The sequence below is a fragment of the Cydia splendana genome, chromosome 23 (genome assembly GCF_910591565.1).
Source record: "Cydia splendana chromosome 23, ilCydSple1.2, whole genome shotgun sequence".
Taxonomy (NCBI): Eukaryota; Metazoa; Arthropoda; class Insecta; order Lepidoptera; family Tortricidae; genus Cydia; species Cydia splendana.
In genome coordinates this window covers 12,600,297-12,621,317 of record NC_085982.1, presented here as the reverse complement: position 1 = coordinate 12,621,317, position 21,021 = coordinate 12,600,297, and the positions used below count along the sequence as shown (strand labels likewise).

General features: G+C 37.0%; 1 protein-coding gene across 2 annotated transcripts in view; it reads right to left on the bottom strand.

The window, feature by feature from the left end:
- The window catches only part of LOC134801790 (thyroid receptor-interacting protein 11), a 78,929-nt gene that overhangs the window by 2,199 nt on the left and 55,709 nt on the right, over positions 1–21,021 (bottom strand). The window contains exons 3-10 of one of the 2 annotated variants that reach the window (XR_010145722.1): positions 8,833–11,973; positions 7,550–7,734; positions 7,013–7,176; positions 6,505–6,708; positions 2,424–2,565; positions 1,635–1,758; positions 945–1,032; positions 1–322 (exon numbers count right to left, since the gene is read on the bottom strand). Coding sequence is in view for 1 of the 2 variants with exons in the window: in XM_063774388.1 (XP_063630458.1) it covers positions 182–322; positions 945–1,032; positions 1,635–1,758; positions 2,424–2,565; positions 6,505–6,708; positions 7,013–7,176; positions 7,550–7,734; positions 8,833–11,973 (4,189 nt within the window). In the remaining variant the exon portion in view is untranslated. The remainder of the gene's footprint in view (positions 323–944; positions 1,033–1,634; positions 1,759–2,423; positions 2,566–6,504; positions 6,709–7,012; positions 7,177–7,549; positions 7,735–8,832; positions 11,974–21,021) is intronic. The other variant, XM_063774388.1, reaches the window with a different exon arrangement.

Below are 21,021 nucleotides of genomic sequence, written 5' to 3'. Positions count from 1 at the left end.
TGGTTGAGACTCGATGGTCAGACTCGACGGGTTTTTGTGATGTGGTTTCTACGTTGTCTATGTTTTTTAAGAGTAGGTAGCTTCTGTAATATCTTTATTGTAATTACCTACATATCCTTCAAAACGTGTTTCAAAATGGCGCCCTCCGTATTCCTCGTCTGGTTAACTCCCGTGTCCATACTAGTGGAGACTCGATGGTCAGACTCAATGGATATCTGCGAGGTGGTCTCCACGTTGTCTATGTTTTGGAAGAGGAGATTGTTGGAGCCGGTGGAGGGGTTCCGCTTGTGGCCCAGGACTTCGGAGGGGATGGGGGATGGACCTGAAAAAATAACGATGATTAGAATAGACACCTGATAAAATATAAAATACAATTAATATATTGATATAGTTACAATTTATTAAAGACTCCGAATGTTACTGAAGTGCTCATCTTACGATTATATCATCTTCAAAAATCTGTTTAAGTGTATAATAAAATATCGAATTATTAATTAATTAGTCGAATTAATGAAATTAAAACTAATGCATTAACGTTTCGCAAGCAATTTAAATCCCTATTTCACTCTCCTACAAATGAGACCCATCTAATATGGATGGCACCTCATAAGTTGTAGTTCGAAATGGGAAACCGTGTCGCCTGTAGACAGTGCCAAATAATATGGTTTTTGTTCTTGGATGTTTTGTACTCAACGTGAAAAAAGCCGTACAAGTGCGCGTCGGACTCGCCCACCGAGGGTTCCGTACTTTTTAGTATTTGTTATTATAGCGGCAACAGAATCATACATCATCTGTGAAAATTTAAATTGTCTAGCTATCACGATTCATGAGATACAGCCTGGAGACAGACGGAAGACAGACGGACAGCGGAGTCTTAGTAATAGGGTCCCGTTTTTACCCTTTGGGTACGGAATCCTAAAAGCACGTATTTATTACATACATACCTATGGTAGAGCTTTTCCTGGAGCTGGGCGTATTACTCCTGGTGAGACCCATCATGCTTGGTAACGGCGCCCGGGGCTTGCTCTCGTCCTGAAATGATATTACAATGTTAAAATAAGATTTTGGCAAAAACTTCATTTTTAGTACAAGCTCTACTTTTTTTCCACAGGCAACCAATAATTCAAAAAACCCCAAACACAATTGGGTTTCGTTGTTTTATCGCAGAGTTCCTATGGCCACTTCCTGTCTCCATCATCAGATCAGCTCGATGATATCATATGCATTGTCACCCGAATGAAATATGCTTCATTGGTACAAACGTGCATACCTACATATTTAGGTACAATGCAAGTTAATAAAAAGCTTGTAATAAATACGGTGAGTGTTAACTTTCATTAGGTTTCTTAAAGGGCACGGAATTTTGAATCTGGAGGAATTTACTAATTATTTCTATTTTTTAGCTAGTTTCTTCCAACAGAGCGGCAGCTGACTTTCACGAGGTTTCATGATACATTTCCCTAAACCATTATGAGCTCGGAAAAAAACATTAACATTTTCAATGCCTCTGAACACCTATGTGTGTTCATTTTGTACTGGAAACGGGGCGCCCGAAATCGAGAGTCTTAGTCTTGTTCGTGGCCTGGGATAATAAAATTAGCTAGATGTTCATCACAAAAGAAGATTGAGGTTACCTGTAAGAATTTGACAAATTCGGCAGCGAGGCTGTCCGCAGGGGGTGCCTTTTCTAGGCCTAGCTTCCGGCATTCTTGCTGGTTGAAGTCTAGCACTGTTGACAGCACCCGCAGTATTTGAGTCCTGAAGAAAAACAATATGATAAAATACTATTTATTAGTGTCTTTTAACACATTACATAAACTCGATACCTGAGCGTATTATACAAAGCTTGACATGTGTTTCGACTTTACTGATATTGTTACTGGGACTCAATTTGCACAACTTCTATATAAATGCCGAAAGGGAACCGGGGATTCGCGAGTTATTCCATACAAAATACATGTCCCATAGTGTTTTTCAAACTCGATGGGTTGACAGGTGTCATTTCAATACAATTTTGCGAGATTTGGCGTTTTTAGGTTATAAACCGACCGGTGTGACGACCGGTCTGGCCTAGTGGGTAGTGACTCTGCCTATGAAGCCGATGGTCCCGGGTAAAATCCTGGTAAGGGCATTTATTCGTATGATGATACAGATATTTGTTCCTGAGTCATGGTTGTTTTCTATGTATTTAAGTATTTATATATTATATTTATCGTTATCTGAGTACCCACATCACAAGCTTTCTATAACTTACCGTGGGGCTTAGTCAATTTGCGTAAAAATGTCCTATAATATTTATTATTATATTAATTTTTTATTTAAATTATATGGAGATGACACCTGTCATCCTACCTACCTACATGGTCATTTTGTCTTGACTATTATGAACTTTCGCAAAGTAACGCCTGAAACAATAAACTTACTTGTTAGTATTGTTCCCCGCAGTAAGCACGAAGTTTAGCACTAGGTTCTTGACTAAATTCTTGTCCACTTTGTCTTGCTGGTTAGATATGGCTTTGTAGTATCTCTCTTCGGCCGCGCCGACCGACGTCTGTAGGGTTTTAACTGTCGACAGGATAAATACAATATTAACACTAAGACACAAAATCCGTATAACCTGAATTAGAATTATTTTCGATTTGCTGTTTCTGATCAGTCGGTCGCGCTTATATTTTACTACACTCCTACAGTTACTTAAGAGATGGAAAGCAAGACAACGAAAAGAATTTGAGTTATATTAATAAAAAATATCGCATAAAAAAATGGTAATAATATTTGAAATCCTGTGCGCTAAAACTAATTTATGGACACAATTAAACTTAAATGAGATTCTTCGTGAATACATCTCTCGTCCCAACATACATTTATACATATAAGATAGTTTTGTCAAAAACGCCATTGCATGTTCTATTCTCTTACTCAAAATCCTTAAATAAACAAATTAAATACGTAAACATGTTCTAATATAACACAAATATCTAAAATACATTCAACATAAAAAAACATTCCTAACTAACTAGGATAATCAACGACTACACAATCTCAATTCAATAAAAAAAATCACAATAAAAACTAAAAAATAAAATAACCATGTCAGTCTACTCTTACCGAGCTCTTCATTCGCGACACGTCGACAGGCTAGCACGATCTCAAAGTATTATTCAGTGACTGGGAAGGGAACGGACGGACACCGGTACACTTCACCATGCTATGTCATTGGATTGCGTATTTAAAACATTCAGACATGTGGCTTCAAACTTGTCCAAGTTTTACGTCCAGCGGACTTAGTCAAGCGACATTCGTTGGTAGAAAATTCGAATCGATCAATTGCCAATCATGAGATTTTTCGTTCGCTTCTCTTCTCGATACATTTATTATTTTAATTGGCGTTTACGTAACAAACGATTGTCATTTCAAATTCATAGAATCCACCTAAGCTATCTCTGCACAGATTTGGTAAGCGACAAGGTGTGGAAACGCTGCCAAAAACATCAAATTCCTATGAAGATGTCAAGAAAATATGTTTACAGTGGCACCACAATGTTGCTGCTAAATCGGTGCACAGTTAACTTAAAAAGACTGTTTTTTTTTGTAAAATTGTATCACCCTAAATATTTTCCACTATTATTATATTTGGAATTAATTTTTATTTGACACACACCTCAAACATCATATTCGTACGTCAAGCCAATTGAATAATTTCGCTCGCCTGGACTACGCAAGTCCGTTGACCATCATACACGGAGGTGCGGTGTCCGCCGCCCCCCATTTTTCCAAATCCACCAGTACCTGAAGTAATACTCAGGGACAATGCAGCATCTTCTACGGCATTCTTCTATGAACTTCTAGACAGCATAACGTAGCAAAAGAACTGGCACATTTTGTAAAAGTGTCAAGTACTGACATTAACATATTTGACTTCAAAGTTTGACCATAGCCTTTTGACAGGATGTGAATAATTTATATTTTGGATTACAAGTAGGTACCTACTTGTCACTTTTAAAAATGTCAACCATTCAGCGTTGGAAATGTCAGATAACAAAAAATTTAGACTTTCTGAAGAAGGGCCACTAGCCAACCGAAGATTTTTTGTTAGTTTCAAATATTTCCAAGACTGAATAAACAAAAAAAACAAACACACATAACATAAAATGTGTGCTAAAAGCAAAAATAACAATGTGCAATATGAAAATTTGAAAGCAACATTTATGTCAAATGACATAGACTTAACTGAAATGTCAAAATCGAGCCATGATGAAATACATAATAAATTTAATAATTTAGGATTATTATTCTAATGTAATATTTTTTCTTTTTTTTTTATAAATATATATTTAAAGTAATGCATTCAAAAAGCATACAAATAAGTTTATAGTTCTAAAAACTAGGTTTTAAAAACGCATGTAAAATCATGGCTCGATTTTACAATAAACAGAAGCAAAAATAAAAAAACGGACGTCACGACGAAAAGCCATTATCCTCGGTCAAATCCCATGCGGTAATCTGAGTAGAACGCAACCGCGCGCCGCTGTCTGTCAACTTGACATCTGTCAGAGTGACAGCTGTCAAAGTGACGATTCAGCGGCGCGGCCGCGTCGTGATCAAGCCTCACAGTTACCAAATGAGATTAGACCGAAGATGGCGAAGCTTGCTGTTGGTGGTGATTTCGTTTCCATAATAATAATTATATTTACTTATTACTAAATCTACTTCATAATCATAACCTCCAGCGGCCCAGAGGCATATTAAAAGGTTATCTGGTCCATTATATTTTATGAAATTATGAAATTCTTTATTTTGACAAACCGACATTGCATTTGTCTTGGCATTTTTAATTTATGGGCAGCTAGAAATTTTAACCCTTTACCAGGCTGACATTACAAAAATGACAATCGAATGTCAGTCTTACTCATCGAAAATAGGACACATGTTTGAAGTGCCGTATGTGGGAAATATATATCCCTTAGCCTGGTAAAGGGTTAATTGTATCCAAATTGAGGCATTTTCTTTTTATTGTGGACTCAAAGGAGTCTAAAACTTAAGTTGACATAACTTGCTAATAAGCAAAATCTATTTCTTTAATTTTATCTAAATTACTGTCAACTTAAACATAGATAAAGCACCAAAAAAGAAGCAAAATAGTGACTACATATTTTTAACAAACAAAACTGAAACCGTGATTTTATAAAATAATGCTTAGCGCAAATGTAGCACTGCACACTAACATTCAAAGACACACTGCAAAACGAACTCAAAGCGCCTGTCGATATAAAGTAGCAAACTCTTTAAAGTGGAAATAATAAAAAAGAAATGAAAAAGTGCATTTCCAAAAAAGAAATTGTGCATAGCACCTTAAATTACTATATTGCACAAATGCATACGTATCTGACAATTAATCTAGTTTGACAATCCGTTTTGAGACATTATAGGGTCGAATTATTGAGCCCATTATGGTTTTGACGAGTCTAATTTTTGAGGGCGTAAAGTACAATCTGCATAAAGATAAATTTTTTGAATGTCAAAAGTTCACGTTTATCAATTTAATTACCAAAAAGCATATAGCATTTATTTCGGCCCCCAAAGCTCCGCCGGTTTGACATTTTTCATAAATGGAATCATCATAAAAACTATAGTATCGAACTTATTCACAAAATGTCACCGGTTAATACCGAATCGGTTAATAAATGTGACCTGTAGAGGCGAACAGCCGGATAGACATAAAAAGCATATTTCGCTTCGGTCGGTCAATATTTTTTTGGTTTAAAGTTTGAAACTTTACAGAGACAGACACAGGACTGCACACAAGCACGGTAAACTTACGTGTGTCAATGTCGCAGTGCCGTCACCCAACGTCATACCAGACGGCACTCTGGGGCTAGCCACCCAGAATTACCAGCTGATATTTAGTCGGGTGACGAATCTAACAGATGGGTATTGGATCTAAATTGTCTACAAAAATGATTGCAGATTAGAATTTGGTGGGTTTTTATTGGGAGCTTTAATGTCAAAGATAAAATAAGTGATTTTGACTTATATACAGTGTTGTGGTAGTTGTTATAATAGTTCCAAATTTTAGCTATCTAAGTGAAAAGGTATCTGAGAAAAACGCATTTGGTCGATTTACAGGACGGAAGTGATGTACTTAATTGTCGGAAATTCACACAACAGAATTTCCTTTTAGAAAAAAATTGATAGGTAATATTTTTTCGGAGCATTATGAGATTAGTAATACAAATCCAATCAGTGGAAACTGTATTGGAAAAATTGAAAATTTGAGTTAAAAATTAATGTCTCAAGACAACAAAAAATGTCCCTTAGAGAAAAGTAGAAAGAAAATGGTTTGACAGTAAAACTCTCAATATCAACAACAAATTTAAAACATTTCGTACTCGTACATCTATCTACACTAAGGTTACAAAATACACTACAATGTCCTACAGCATACCTAACAATAAATAACAAACAAAATTCAAACTCTATACAATACCTGATCATGTACCATACCTTGTTCTTTCAAATCATTGATTTGAGCTGTTTTTGTTTCCAGTTGATCCCCAAGTCTTGTAGCAGCTTGGAGACCAGCTAGAGATTCCTGCAGTTTCACGTTGAGTTTTTCTATCCCTTTCTGCAGTCCGTCATTTTCTTTTTTCAGGTCCTCCATTTTGTTTCTTATTTTTTCAGTGGCGGTATGGATGTCGCGTTCTTTGTCTGAAAAAGTAATAAAATTGTTGTAATTTTTATTTTCGGTCACCAAAGTGACGTACCGCGTGCCAAATTCCAGCTCAATCGGGAACTGGTTAAAATCTTTTCTATTTACAAGATTTGACCTTCACAAACTATCAAACATTGTGAGTTAAATAAAGACTTAAAAAAAAACTACCCTTCGGAGCTTACGTGGTGTTGAGCTGATCTGCACTTTCGCGTATTGCTTCTTAAGCAAGTTAATCTGCAAATGGTTCCTACCTAGTGGCTGGTGGTCTCATATACTGAAAAATGTCAACAGAAGACTCACCCAATTGGAACTGTTCCAAGACAACTTGCAAGTTGGTGAGCGCAGCCTCACTCCGTCCTCTCGCATCTTCAGCTTCTCCGAGTCTGGCCTGGACTTCCTCTCGTTGCTTCTCAAGCAGTTTGATTTGGTTACGCAGCGTTTCTACTTCTTGATTGGCTCGAATGCTGGAAATATGCGATGGAAATGGGAAAGATTGAGATTCCTGTTCAAAGTTTCACGGTATTGCAAACCATTCTTCTGTGAAAACGCGAATTTTCTAAAGATTGCAGGAAACGGAACTTCTTTCTCTTGGATATAAGATGCTTTGAGTTAACTTCAAAATCGGGGTTTTTTAAATCGCTAATATCTACTAAACTGAAATAATTTTCTAAAATACACCGCTTTCTAAGTTACCCAGTGCAAATCATCATCAACTTAAAATGCAAAAAAACATCAATAGTCATCATGTTTCTGGAGAAACCATCGCAAGGAATACATTCCACAGCCAGAGAGTCCGCGTAAGGAAATTCCTAAGTCTAAAACATTAACTGGACTTACCTATTACTAGTATAAACCGTGCTGCTCTGCTTAGCTCTTTCCTCTACATGTTGCAACCTCGCTTGACATTCCGTCAGTTTCTGTTCGGAGGTCATCAGTTCTTGTGTATAGTTGTCTTCCATCTCGACGAGATGGCGACGTAGTCGCTCCAGTTCGCGGGTGGCGTTGTCATGTTGCTCTGACAGCTGAAAAGCGTAACGTCCACTCATTAAATCGACTTCAAGATCTCGAGAAGTTCTTAATTCGTCAGGATTGTTTATATTGGGCCGGTACGGAAAAATAGTTTAGTGTCTTAACAGTTGAGGAGTGTCTTTTCAAAAGGGATTATTTCTCTATGAAAACCATACAAAATAAGGCATTTTGAAGGTTTACGTTTACGGCACGATACTAGTACAGTCGCCATCAGATATATCGGAGCGGCCAAGGTGTTCATAATATCTGAACACGCGCCCTAACGCCTTGACAATAGAGGCGTGTTCAGATCTTTGTGAGCGCCTTGGCCGCTCCGATATATCTGATGGCGACTGTACATATAACGTCTGAATTCAAAATATTGGGGAAGAAGCTACTTTCACTACAGCAGGTGTAGTTGTAGCAGCACTTTACCATTGATCTTCTTCTTCGACCTAGCGTTTTCCCGGCCTAGCGCCAGGGTCCGCTTTCCTGCTCAGTCTTCTCCACTTTGCCCGGTCTTCGGCATCCTCGGGTGTGAGATTGTTCTCTCCCATGTCCGCTGTCACGACGTCCAGCCAGCGCTTCTTAGGCCTACCGCGTGATCTAGGGCCTTGGACAGTGAGATTGAGGCATCTATTTCCGAGGCTGCCACGGATGTGTTCGATACGTATGCGATCTAGTCGCGTAACGCCACACATCCATCGCAACATCTTAATCTCCGTGACGTGAAGCTGCTGGACATGCCTTCCGAGGACAGGCCAGGTCTCGCTACCATATAGTAGGACCGGTCGGATGATGCTCTTGTACACAAGGCCCTTTAGCTTCACCGGTATCCTGGGGTCGCAGAGGACACCGGTTACTTCTCGCCATTTTACCCAAGCAGCGCTAATTCGGGCTTGGACGTCGTGATCGATTTCACCCGATTCGTGCAGCACGGACCCAAGGTATTTGATTTTATTCGTTTTCACGACAAAATCGTCTCCTACCTTTATGGGGTCGGGGTCCGTGCCGCCATACCACTGATGATAAAAACAATTACTTATAGCTTTTTGGCGTGGACTGTGCCGTCTGTCTGTGCCAATACTCAATTAAATGATAAAAAAACTCACCTGTATCTTTTCTGCTGCCAATGTCTTTACATTCTCCAGCTGAATCTGAAGATTTTTCTCCAAACCGTCACATTTCTCTGTTAACATCCTCAAACTTTCATTCGCATTCAATAAATCAGCCTTATGCTTCTCGAACACACTATTATTTTGATTGAGAGTTTTTATTATTTCATCCTTTTCTCGAAGAGTCATTCTTAAATTCTCGCAAGTTGGACATGTTTCGTCATTTTGCATTTGTTGATTCTTTTCTTCAATAAACTTTTTCATTTCAGTATTCTGTTCTAAAAGGACATGATTTAGTCTTTGTATTTCATTGTGGTACTGCAAACTTTCATTGTGTTTTAAATTAACTAGATTTATTAGCTCTGCCTTTTCGGCTGTTGTGTTTTCTACTAAAACTTTGTATTCGATACAAGCTTTTTCCATCAGGTCATGTTTTGCTTTAATTTCATTTAGTTCCTCCTGCTTAACAGTGATATTATTTTGTAGATCTACAACTTGGTTTTGTATGGCTTCTTTTTCTTTAAGTAATATGGCGTAATCATCAGCATTTGTTGTATGGTCAACGTTTTTCAGTTTGTCACTAATTTCAACTATACTTTGACGTAGTTCTTTGATTTCCTTGTCTTTCTCATCAGCTAATATTTTGAATTCAGAACGATTTCTTTCAACTTCTGAAATTGTATTGTTTAAAGCAGAAATTTCGTCTGTTTTATTTTTAAGCTCAACATTATGCTCAAAAAGCTGTTGCTTCAGAGATTCTTTTTCCAGTAAAATCGCCTCTATACTTTGATTCGATTGCTGGTTAGTTTGATTTAATACTTGAGTAACATCTTCGAGAGATTTTTGTAGTTTAATGATTTCATTGTTTTTAGACACCAAATTATTTTCTAATTCTGACACTATTTCTTTTAAATAAATTATTTTAGAGTTATTTTCAGTTATAGTAGTATTTAGAGCGTCTATAAGACTATCTTTTTCATTGACATTGCATAGCACTTTTTCAAATTCTTGATTTAATTGTGTGATTTTCGCATCTGTAGATAACAACTCTGCTTCCAGGTGAACTCTCATTTGAGTCAAATGTATATTTTCTTCTTTCAGTTTTCCTATCTCCATAGTTAATATTTCTTGCGTTGCTACCTTGTCATTCAACTTTTCAATAGTTCCTTGAAGCACCTGTTCCTTATCAAGTACTGCTTGTCTTGATTTATTTAAATCGTCTATTTGAATAAGCAAGTTTCGTTCTTGCTCCCTAATGTGATCAAGTGCCGTATTAAGTTGGCTAATACTTTCCTTTAATAGTGTATTTTCATCCTTTGCTATATCTAATTGCGCTTGAACTTGTGCTTTTTCTAATTTTATTTCTTCAACTTCTTTCAATGCTGTGGTGATATTTTTGTATTTTGTACTCGTTTCCAATAAATTAATACTAGCAGCTCTAGCTTGTGGTTCTAAACTATCTTCAACAACCTCTGGTAACCTTCCATCATGATCGTCTTTAGATTTGGACGAACTCTGTGCATCATGTTTAAGACTTTGCTTAAGATTGTCAATTTCTTGCGTAAGTAATACCTTGTCATTTTCTGCAATATGCACGTCTATTGACAATTGTTCGTTTTTAGCATTAGAAGCATTGAGCCGTTTTTTCAATTCATGAATTTCATGTGTGCAGTTTTTAACCATTTCTTCACTTGCAATATTGACAGTCTTTTCCAAGTCTTCCACATCCTTTGTTTTAGCTTTGAACATGTCTAATTCACTAAGCATCAACGTGTATTTCTCTTTTAAGTCAGCTAAGCTTGTTTGCAGCAAAACCTTTTCGTGTTTAACTGCCTCTAGTTCTTTTTCTATTCGTTGTATTTTAGACTCGAAATTCTTATTTAATTTATTTGAGTCTGCTAATTCTGTCTCTAGTTTTGCTAAGTTATCTTCATGCGTTTCTATTATAGGTTCTAGTTTGGACGTATTCTTTAAGGCCGCAATTTCTGATATCAAAAAGTCATTATTCTTTTTCATTTCTTCCAATTCTCTCTCAGTGTGATGTAAGTCATTGGTTAAGAAGTCATTTTCTGTTGTTAAATCATCTATCTGTGTCTGCATATGGTCGATGTTAAGTTTCTTCTCAGACAGCTTATGGTTTAGCTTATCAATGTCCTTCTTAAAAGAATTCAGTGTTTTGAAAACACTTTCTAATTTGAATACCACTATATTTTCGCCACTCGATGGCACTTCTCCGAGATAATCTACAGGAATTTCAAAGTTCACGTATTTATTATAAAACTGCATTATCTTTTCAGATTTAATTACTTTGTTATCAGATTGTGCGTCACTTTCTTTTTGAGCTAATCTATGTTTCACTTCATGCAACTCTCTTTTCAATGTTTCGATGACACTCTTAGCGTTATCATCAATATTGATTTCATCAACATGCTGGTGATTGGAGTTTCTACTGTCTTTCAGATCATTCAGTTCCTTTAACAACTCTTCGTATCTATCTCTAGGAACAGTCTCAGACAGCTCAGAATGCTTAGTAACAATTTCAACTTCGTGTTCTAATTTAGTTACCTGCTCCTGTAATTTAAATATTTCTTCATGTAACTCTTGATTCTCTTCCTGAAATTTCTCAGCATTTTCTCTTAAGAGATCATGTACCCTTTCTAAATTCATATATTTATGATGCAACGTATCGTAATCTGCCTTAGCCGTCTTCAAAGTTTCCAAATCTTTATCCTTCTCTGCTATTTTAGCTTGCAGATCTTTAATTTCATTCGCGTATTCATCGTTGTTATATTTTAGATCTTCATGCTCTTGCCTTAAAACCTCAAAATTCTTTTGCAACTCTTTCTTTAAGCTTAAAAGTCTCTCCATAGCTAGTTGATGTTGTGAGTCCAAATCTTCTAGATTTGTCGTTAGGTTTTTGTTTTCTTCCCTTAGTTTCTCAAGTTCGTCGTCATTGTCTTGTCTCGGGTCTATATCGTAGCGTTCTTTTAAGGTGGATATTTCCTCTTGTAGTTCTTTAATCTGTGTTTTGTACACATTTTCGATATCCGCGTCTGTTCGAACAGGCTGCGGCGGAGGATCCCAGTACCAACTGGATTCTTCTTCTTTTTCTTTGACTCCATTTTTTCGGTTGAATCTCTGTAAAGAAAGAAAGGAATACAGTTATTATATGTTATCAAGACAGTTCTGTTTACAGTCGCTATTATACAGGGTGATTCAGGAGACGTGAGCAGGACTAACACTGCGCAATTCGTAAATTATAAGCAACTGTTTCGAATCAGTATTAGTGAGTTTAACGTTAATTTTCTACTCATGTTGAAAAAAAAGTTATTAATTTATTTACGACATGCATGGTCACCCTAAAATTAGAAATGTCATCACTGTCATCACGGTCTGGTTACTTTTGAAAACTCGTATCTCACTCAAGTTTGACAGTTTGTTTCTTCTTAATCAAAATGCTGTCATTACGGTTAAAGAGGTTTTATGTTTATTGATTAGGTCTTGTAGGATGACCATGATTGTAGAGAATTAAATTTGCCCTCACCAAAAAGTTAAAAAGTAGGAAAAAGTGTGGTTGTTTCACCTAAATACGACGGTGATTGATCAATTATCAGTTACTGAGTGTGCATGATTAGTCATGCTCACGTCTCATGAATCATCCTGTATATTAGAGAGAGAAACATTTGTTTATTAGGTATTTTTTATGAAAATTGTAGCTCATTTTAAGAAACTTTGTTTATAAACCTTATCGTAACTACTTTAGCCTAATTACTTACTTACATACTTTAGCCTAATTGGTAATGATCCTGCTTATATAGTGATAGTCCTGGGTTATTTCGGTAAGGGCATTAGTTTTTGCGATGGACAAAGTTATTTTTTCTTGAGTTATGTTGCTTATGTATGAAAATAAGTGTACGGAGGACCAAAAATAAAAACGAGTTACTTAGAATGGAAATATCGCTTTTCATTGCTCTATAGTAAGCTATGTTGGAAAGCATTAGTGTGGACTGTGGACACACTTTACTGCATACGGGCCCAGTATGTGGGCAGCGATAGCGGCAGATAAGACCGATAACGTATCTAAATCCTGCGGCTAGGCAAACACCGGCTAACCGGGGATCAGTGATGGCCATTTTGAAATGATTTTAGGCGGTTCACACACTGACACTTCGTGCCGCGGCGAACTTAGCGACAGGCTTGATGTTTTTTGATAAAACTCGAATGGTAGTCGCCATCAGATATATCGCAGCGGCCGAGGTGCTCAAAAATATCTGAACACGCACTCCAACACCTTGACAACAGAGGCGTGTTCAGATATTTGTGAGCACCTTGGCCGCTCCGATATATCTGATGGCGACTGTTTAGACAAGAGTATAAATATGGGTGCACAAATCATACTCAAAAATACGAGTATGTCCCATAGCTCTTATGTCAGAGAATTAAGCACTATGGGACATATAAGACATATTTTTGAGGAAGTTGTCTACACCCATATTTTTCAACACACTTTATATGTCGTTCCGCCTGCCGTGATGGATTGCAATATCAGTGTTTTAATTGCTATTGAGAAATAGGTTGTTAAACAAACGAATCAAAAGAATAATATACATTCAAAGTACCTACCTAATACAATATATCTTGGAAAAGGCAAACAAACGCACATAATAATACTTGTTTATGGAGAATATAGATTGATTCGTAATTGCTGACGAGATTTGTACTGAATTGTAAATATTTACTTACAAAACCCGTGCCATGACGAATCGGTCTATACTAGGTTACAATCAAAAACAAGATTACAAATTGAATTACGTATTACTTTTTACGAATTTCACCACCCTACTTTTTTACGAAATAAGCTTTAAGTTTCCGATTTTTGGGTCTTTGTTCGTAACCTATAGATTTTGTTCTAGATTTTTAGTGTACCGTACAAAACTTTGTTCACGGTACACTTATGGGATCACTTCGGTCTTGCAAATCAGTTAAATTTGTTGTTTTTTAATCTTATTAAATTAGATTAGGTGAGACACAGTTTTATTGTCTCAAATACATGAAATATCACTTGTGTACCTGTAACGTGCGTAAGGCTTCGGCCTTTTCCGAGAATTCCAAATTACCTCGTGACAGCATGTGTGTCACCGAGTTTTCAATTGTTTAAGTCGACTTGGTATTTAACTCGCTCATTACTATGCAAGGAAGTTGAACTCTCCTTAGCAAGTGGTGCGTGAAATTCCAGCGATAAGCCTCCTTCTGTACGTTCATATATATGTATACATACATACATACATATATATGAACATACAGAATATACAGGTGTGACATAGATCCTAACATGTAAAGGTGTTTTGTTTGTTAGTTTGAACCTAAAGGGACCCACTGATGGCACTGATTAACAGTCCGCCGGACGGTATCGGCCTGTCCGTTGTTCGGAACTGTCAAAATTTTGTTCTAACTGACAGGCCGATACCGTCCGGCGGACTGTTAATCAGTGGGCCCTTAAGTGTAAGCATATAGCACTCTGAGCTTGGGTACTTATTTCTCTAAGGTTTAAGTTTAATAAATCATGATTCATACATTGAAAATTCATCTATTTCTAAAATGTTATATTCCTATGTATTTAGTTTAGTATATACTTTTTAACGTTCAAAGAAACTTCAAAATTGTGTCTGTTTAATATTTGTCTGTCGCCTTCCTTAAACCGCTAAATCGATTTAGATAATCGATTCCTATTCACTTTTAGTGGACACTTTTTAACCTTCAAAATGTTGTCTGTCTATTTGTCTGTCTCCTTCTCCTTAAACTGCTGAACCGATTTAGATGAGAGTAAAGAGCATGAGAATTACGACACCTCGTCTTTTCTAGAATAAGCATAACTCCAGCTTTCTATTAAGAAAGCCATTAGTCCTAGCTTTAAAGCCTAGGTTTAATGTTAGTCCCAACATGAAATAGGAGCGCGTTCACTCACAATGGCACGTAAACTTACAGTGAAACGCAACAATGGCGGGAGTAATGGCCAAAACTAATGCTTATGACGATATTCAGGCAATGGCCGTGCGTTTCAAACGCCATGCTTTCGTGGACTGATTTTTCAAGATATTAAAGATGTTTACGGCATTTTCAGTAAAAAAAACCGGGCAAGTGCGAGTCAGACTCGCGCACGAAGGGGTCCGTACCATTACGCAAAAAACGGATGTTCTCCTCTACAGGTCGCAATTCTCGTGAAATTTTGTAAGCAGGTTCTATGATTATAAATAGATTTTTTGTCGATTCAGTTTTCGGAATTTTTCCAAAATGGCGGAGCCATACATTTATTTAGGTTTAAGTCATGCTCACGAGTTCTACAGCTCTCAGAGCCACTAGTATTCAGGGATCGGAACCGGTTTGTTGCGAAAACTTCGAAATAACCATATATTTGGAATTAATTTGTACTCAAAATGTAGGACTCAGTTGAGTTTTTAGGTAACGACTTCGTATTATTAGATTGCCCAATTGGAAATGAATAATTAACAAAGTACGATAAAACCGTTTTCGTTCCCATACAAACAATACCGGTTTCCGATCGCCCTTCTAGTATTAGATTAATTCTGACCATAACCCTGTTTTATAGTGAGGTATTAGATTTCCTGAACCCATTGGCATTGGCAATCGAATGGTAATGTAACACCAAACACAATACTTCATAAACAGTTTGAGAAACAAGAAAGCAAAGGGCATTGCCTAGTGCTTTAGGTTATTGCCTCTATGCCCTTAGCACAGTGTAAAAAGTAACAGTGGACCGACGCCTTTGATGTTTGCGTAAATGCCGACACCACACAAGAACACAGTAGGGTTGTCAGACTTTTACACAACTGCAAGACTTACACTTGACTTACTATAAGACACGCTAGCGCTAGCCCTGTAAGTAGTACCGAGCTACTAACAATGGCGATGTATGCAGCTCGGGTGCGCGCGACCCACCCCTCGCCCCTCGCACCCCGCACGATTGCCCTGTCTAGACTGCTTCGTCGAATGACTGTATTGTTTTCCTTAGTAAACAATTTTTAGTACATTTTCTATGATAAAAGAGGGTAATGACGTAGTATTATTATAGATACGCGTTTCGCAGACGTATTTAATGTTTGCGATTGGTCTTTTAGTAGTAGGGCTTACGGCGATATTTACATCGAAAGCTGCATTTTTGGCAGAAAGCAAGCCGCTTTGCCCAGTGATACTAGGGACCAATCTGAATGATTTCATCCGAGGAAACACAAATTTCATTCACTAGAATTCAAGATGGCGGACCTTTTCCAAAATGGCGGCTGCAATATTTAAAAAAATTATAGACACAAAACGGCTGCACCGATTTTAATGATTGATATATCGATCAATTCGTATTGACACTTGTAATCGAATAAAAAATATGGTATTTAAGAAATTAAAGATGGCGGCCGAATATTAAGAAAATTGTGTTTTTTTACTTGATTTTTTTTCCTTCTAATGAAAATAACAACTAAATATTCTATATTATGATCACATATTCTTTAATTTAAATGAAACCTGATAATATTATCTGCAAAATAAAAAAATAATCTTAGCAATCCGTTGAGTAGTTTTTGAACTATACGCATTTCAAAAAGCGCGTAACTGCCGTTCGAAACGGCCCGCTCGCGCGGCTCGCGTCAAAACTGAGAACTTTGATGATTTAAAGGTAAAAAAAGAACTGAAAACATATTTACTTTATTTATTGAGCTATAAATAAATAAATAAATTGTATTTCTGCTTATTATTTGTGACCATCACGGGAAAAGGTATAGCGGCTGGCGCTTACGTCGCTTAGCACCGCAATAGTATTGGAGCGGCGTTAATAATAGCGTAAGCGCCATCCGCCCTAAGGTACCTATACCAGTGGGTTCAAATTTATTCCTCTCTATCATCTTTGCCTGATGTGGTTGAACTGAAAGAAAAGAAAATTCATATGAAATCAGATCAAAATATACCTAATATAATTAAATTAAATATATAGAGATGAATTACGCCAAACTGTCCCGCCCCTCCAATACTATTTCAATGTGTGTAGTATTGAAATAGTAATGGAGCGCGGGACAGTTTGGCGTGGTTTATCTATAAGTACCTTTTGTTTTTGCAAGTGCTGCATTGCACTGTGCAGGGTAGACGTGTCGGAACACGTGCAGCGCATTGTTTCGCAGCCTTTTTTACAGCCGCAATGGTCCAGGTATAATAATTCACGCCACATCGCCCTAGCATCAGACCATTGCGATTCCCAACTGCCATTAGATGACTTCCAACCCCGAGAGTATGGCAATGGCACAGAGGCATCATCAAGAATAAGGGCATATCACCCCATAAGTGGCCTGCTTGATATGTGAGACGGAGCGCGTGTTTATGTAATGCTGCCGATGTTGGTGGGATGCTGGTTACCAATTAATTTTTAATAGCAAATAGCTCCTTGCGTACCAAGTTGTCCGACGAATGTGATATTTGTGGGTCATATAAGTAGCAGGTGAACTTTTCCAGCACAGCCATGATTTCTTCAGGAAGGCTTTGTAATGGCAGCGATATTTCTTTCAAAGTTGGTGTAACTTCAGGGTGTAACAACCACGTTTCGAAGCAAGACTTCTTTCCTTTTGTATGGAAGTAAGAAGTAGTGTCACACCCTGTAGAGGCGTTCACGCCACGAAGAGCGATTGATCTGTCAGGACCCAAAGTATTTGCTATTTATGAACATCGATATAACGGCGTTTATTTGCAGTCCCAGTTATTAGCCATAACTCTTGCAGGCCACTATCAATTGAAGATTGATGATATGATATCAATAACACCAAAACATCTGTATCGGAAGTTCTAATCAAAATACGCCTAATTTCCTGTTCTGCCTGATATTTTGCGTGAAGTACGATGCGGCCATCAGCTTCTTCTGCATGTGTTCCTATTCATAAGATCAGGCAGAACAGGAAATTAGGCGTATTTTGATTAGATCTTTCGATACAGATGTTTTGGTGTTATTGATATCATATCATCAAACTTAAATTGAGAGTGGCCTGCAAGAGTTATGGCTATTAACTGGGACTGTAAATAACGCCGTTATGGCGATGTTCATAAAATAGCAAATACTTTGGGTTCTGACAGATCAACCGCTCTTCGTGACTTTCACGCCTCTACAGGGTGTGACACTACTTCTTACTTCCATACAAAAGGAAATAAGTCTTGCTTCAAAACGTGGTTGTCACACCCTCAAGTTACACCAGCTTTAAAACAAATATCGCAGCCATTACAAAGCCTTCCTGAAGAAATCATGGCTATGCCGGAAAAGTTCACCTGCTACCTATATGACCCACAAATAGCACATTCGTCGGATAACTTGGTACGCAAGGAGCTATTTCCTACTAAAAATAAATTGGTAACCAGCATCCCACCAACATCGGCAGCATTACATAAACACGCGCTCCGTCTCACATATCAAGCAGGCCACTTATGGGGTGATATGCCCTTATTCTTGATGATGCCTCTGTGCGATTGCCATCCTCTTGGGGTTGGAAGTCATCTAATGGCAGTTGGGAACCGCAATGGTCTGATGCTAGGGCGATGTGGCGTGAATTATCATACCTGGACCATTGCGGCTGTAAAAAAGGCTGCGAAACAATGCGCTGCACGTGTCGGAGAGTGGGTCTACCCTGTACAGTGCAATGCAGCACTTGCAAAGGCAACTGCAAAAACGAAAGGTACTTATAGATAAACCACGCCAAACTGTCGCGCCCTCCATTACTATTTCAATACTACACACATTGAAATAGTAATGGAAGTTAGTTTGGCGTAGTTCATCTCTATATATTTAATTTAATTATATTAGGTATATTTTGTTCCGATTTCATATGAATTTTCTTTTCTTTCAGTTCATCCACATCGGACGAAGATGATAAAGAGTAATAAATTTGAACCCACGGGTATAGGTACCTTAGGGCGGATGGCGCTTACGCTATTATTAACGCCGCTCCAATACTATTGCGGTGCTAAGCGACGTAAGCGCCAGCCGCCATAACTTTTCCCGTGATGGTCACAAATAATAAGCAGAAATACAATTTATTTATAGCTCAATAAATAAAGTAAATATGTTTTCAGTTCTTTTTTTACCTTTAAATCATCAAAATTCTCAGTTTTGACGCGAGCCGCGCGAGCGGGCCGTTTCGGACGGCAGTTACGCGCTTTTTGAAATGAGTATAGTTCAAAAACTACTCAACGGATTGTTAAGATTATTTTTTTATTTTGCAGATAATATTATCAGGTTTCATTTAAATGAAAGAATATGTGATCATAATATAGAATATTTAGTTGTTATTTTCATTAGAAGGAAAAAAAATAAAGAAAAAAAACACAATTTTCTTAATATTCGGCCGCCATCTTTAATTTCTTAAATGCCATATTTTTTATTCGATTACAAGTGTCAATACGAATTGATCGATATATCAATCATTAAAATCGGTGCAGCCGTTTTGTGTCTATAATTTTTTTAAATATTGCAGCCGCCATTTTGGAAATGGTCCGCCATCTTGAATTCTAGTGAATGAAATTTGTGTTTCCTCGGATGAAATCATTCAGATTGGTCCCTAGTATCACTGGGCAAAGCGGCTTGCTTTCTGCCAAAAATGCAGTTTCTTTTCGCTAAGCTCTATCACTATTTTTTAACACGTCTTTTTATTTAATAACACACACAGCTGTTGTACTTGCTTAAGCTGCGTCACTCACACTCACAAATGATTGCACTCTAAATGTTATTTGTAGAGAGCCTGTCATATATTTCTGCGTGTTTTTTTATTGCAACAAAAACAATAGAAGTCGTTAAAATCATTCAACTTAATTTTCACTTCCTTAGGGGTTTAATTTCAGAAACCTTTCTTGGTGGAGTTCTCTCCAACCAACATTTCAAGCATTTATTAATAAGCACGTTAAATTTTAAGGTCATACCTTAAATGTTTTAGATTGTTATATGTGACGCGTTATATGTCAGTACAGTACAGTATCTATACAACGCGAATGTTAACTACATTAACAGTATTATAAGGCAAACGTATTTGGTTTCTTTGGATTTTCATTAGGTTTCATACTTTATTTATTACAAACTTAAAATTGTAACAAACTGCCGTTGAATTTTAAAGCATTTCCACCAGATGCCCTCACTGTATGACCACACACACATACATACAAGCAGACAAACTGTACAAACATGATACGTTATCTTTTATACGCTTTCCGTGTATGGAAGATTCAATATTAGTATTGTCACTGTTTTTATAAAAGCATTTGACCCTAGTTGCGTGCCCTCCATTTAAGCTATACATAATGCAGATGCAATGATAATGTTAAATACAATGCATATGTCTGTTTCTCTAAAACCAGTGTTAGAAAGATATTACGAATGAAAATGCTACAAATGCGTACAAAATCTGTTATCGTCTGTAACAGATTAATAATTAATATATGTAACTCTACTTGCTGTAAATGACCGACAAATTTTAAGAACGCAAATCAATTACATAATTTCTTTATTACTATATTAAGTGTATATACTTAAAAATAAAAACGTAAACTGCAGTATGCTAAAAGAATAGAAAACTAACAAAATATCAAAGAAGATATCGAACGTGTTGTGTACTTCGCGGTAGCCATGTTATTAAATAATATACAGTGTTATAAATATCTATGATAAAGTTAAGGTACATAACATCGATAACAGACATGTCGATATTTCATTTTGTCAATCACTTTATTTTGCCACAATAACTTCTATGTCTGGCTTCCATACATGGCAAACAAGTGGCCCGGCTGATGAAAAGCGATTACGCTGCTAATCGAAGTCAAGATTCAGTCAAACTGCTGTAGAGGGATAAGTAAGTAAATATACTTTATTGCACCACAAAAGAAAAATTCAATAACAGATTTACAATGTAAATAAAGGTAGCAACAGGCGGTCTTATCGCTGTAAGCGATCTCTTCCAGACAACCTTAGAGTAGCAGGATATAAAGAACAGAAAGCTTTAGAAACAGTGCACGAATAATAATAAGGTAATTTCATTTCATAAGGATGCTTTATCTGAAATAAATACAATTGAATTGAAATGAATTCTGAGCGGGGTGGAGCGTGGCCAATCTATATGAAACACTATTTCTTATTCTGTGGTATAAGGATCAAAA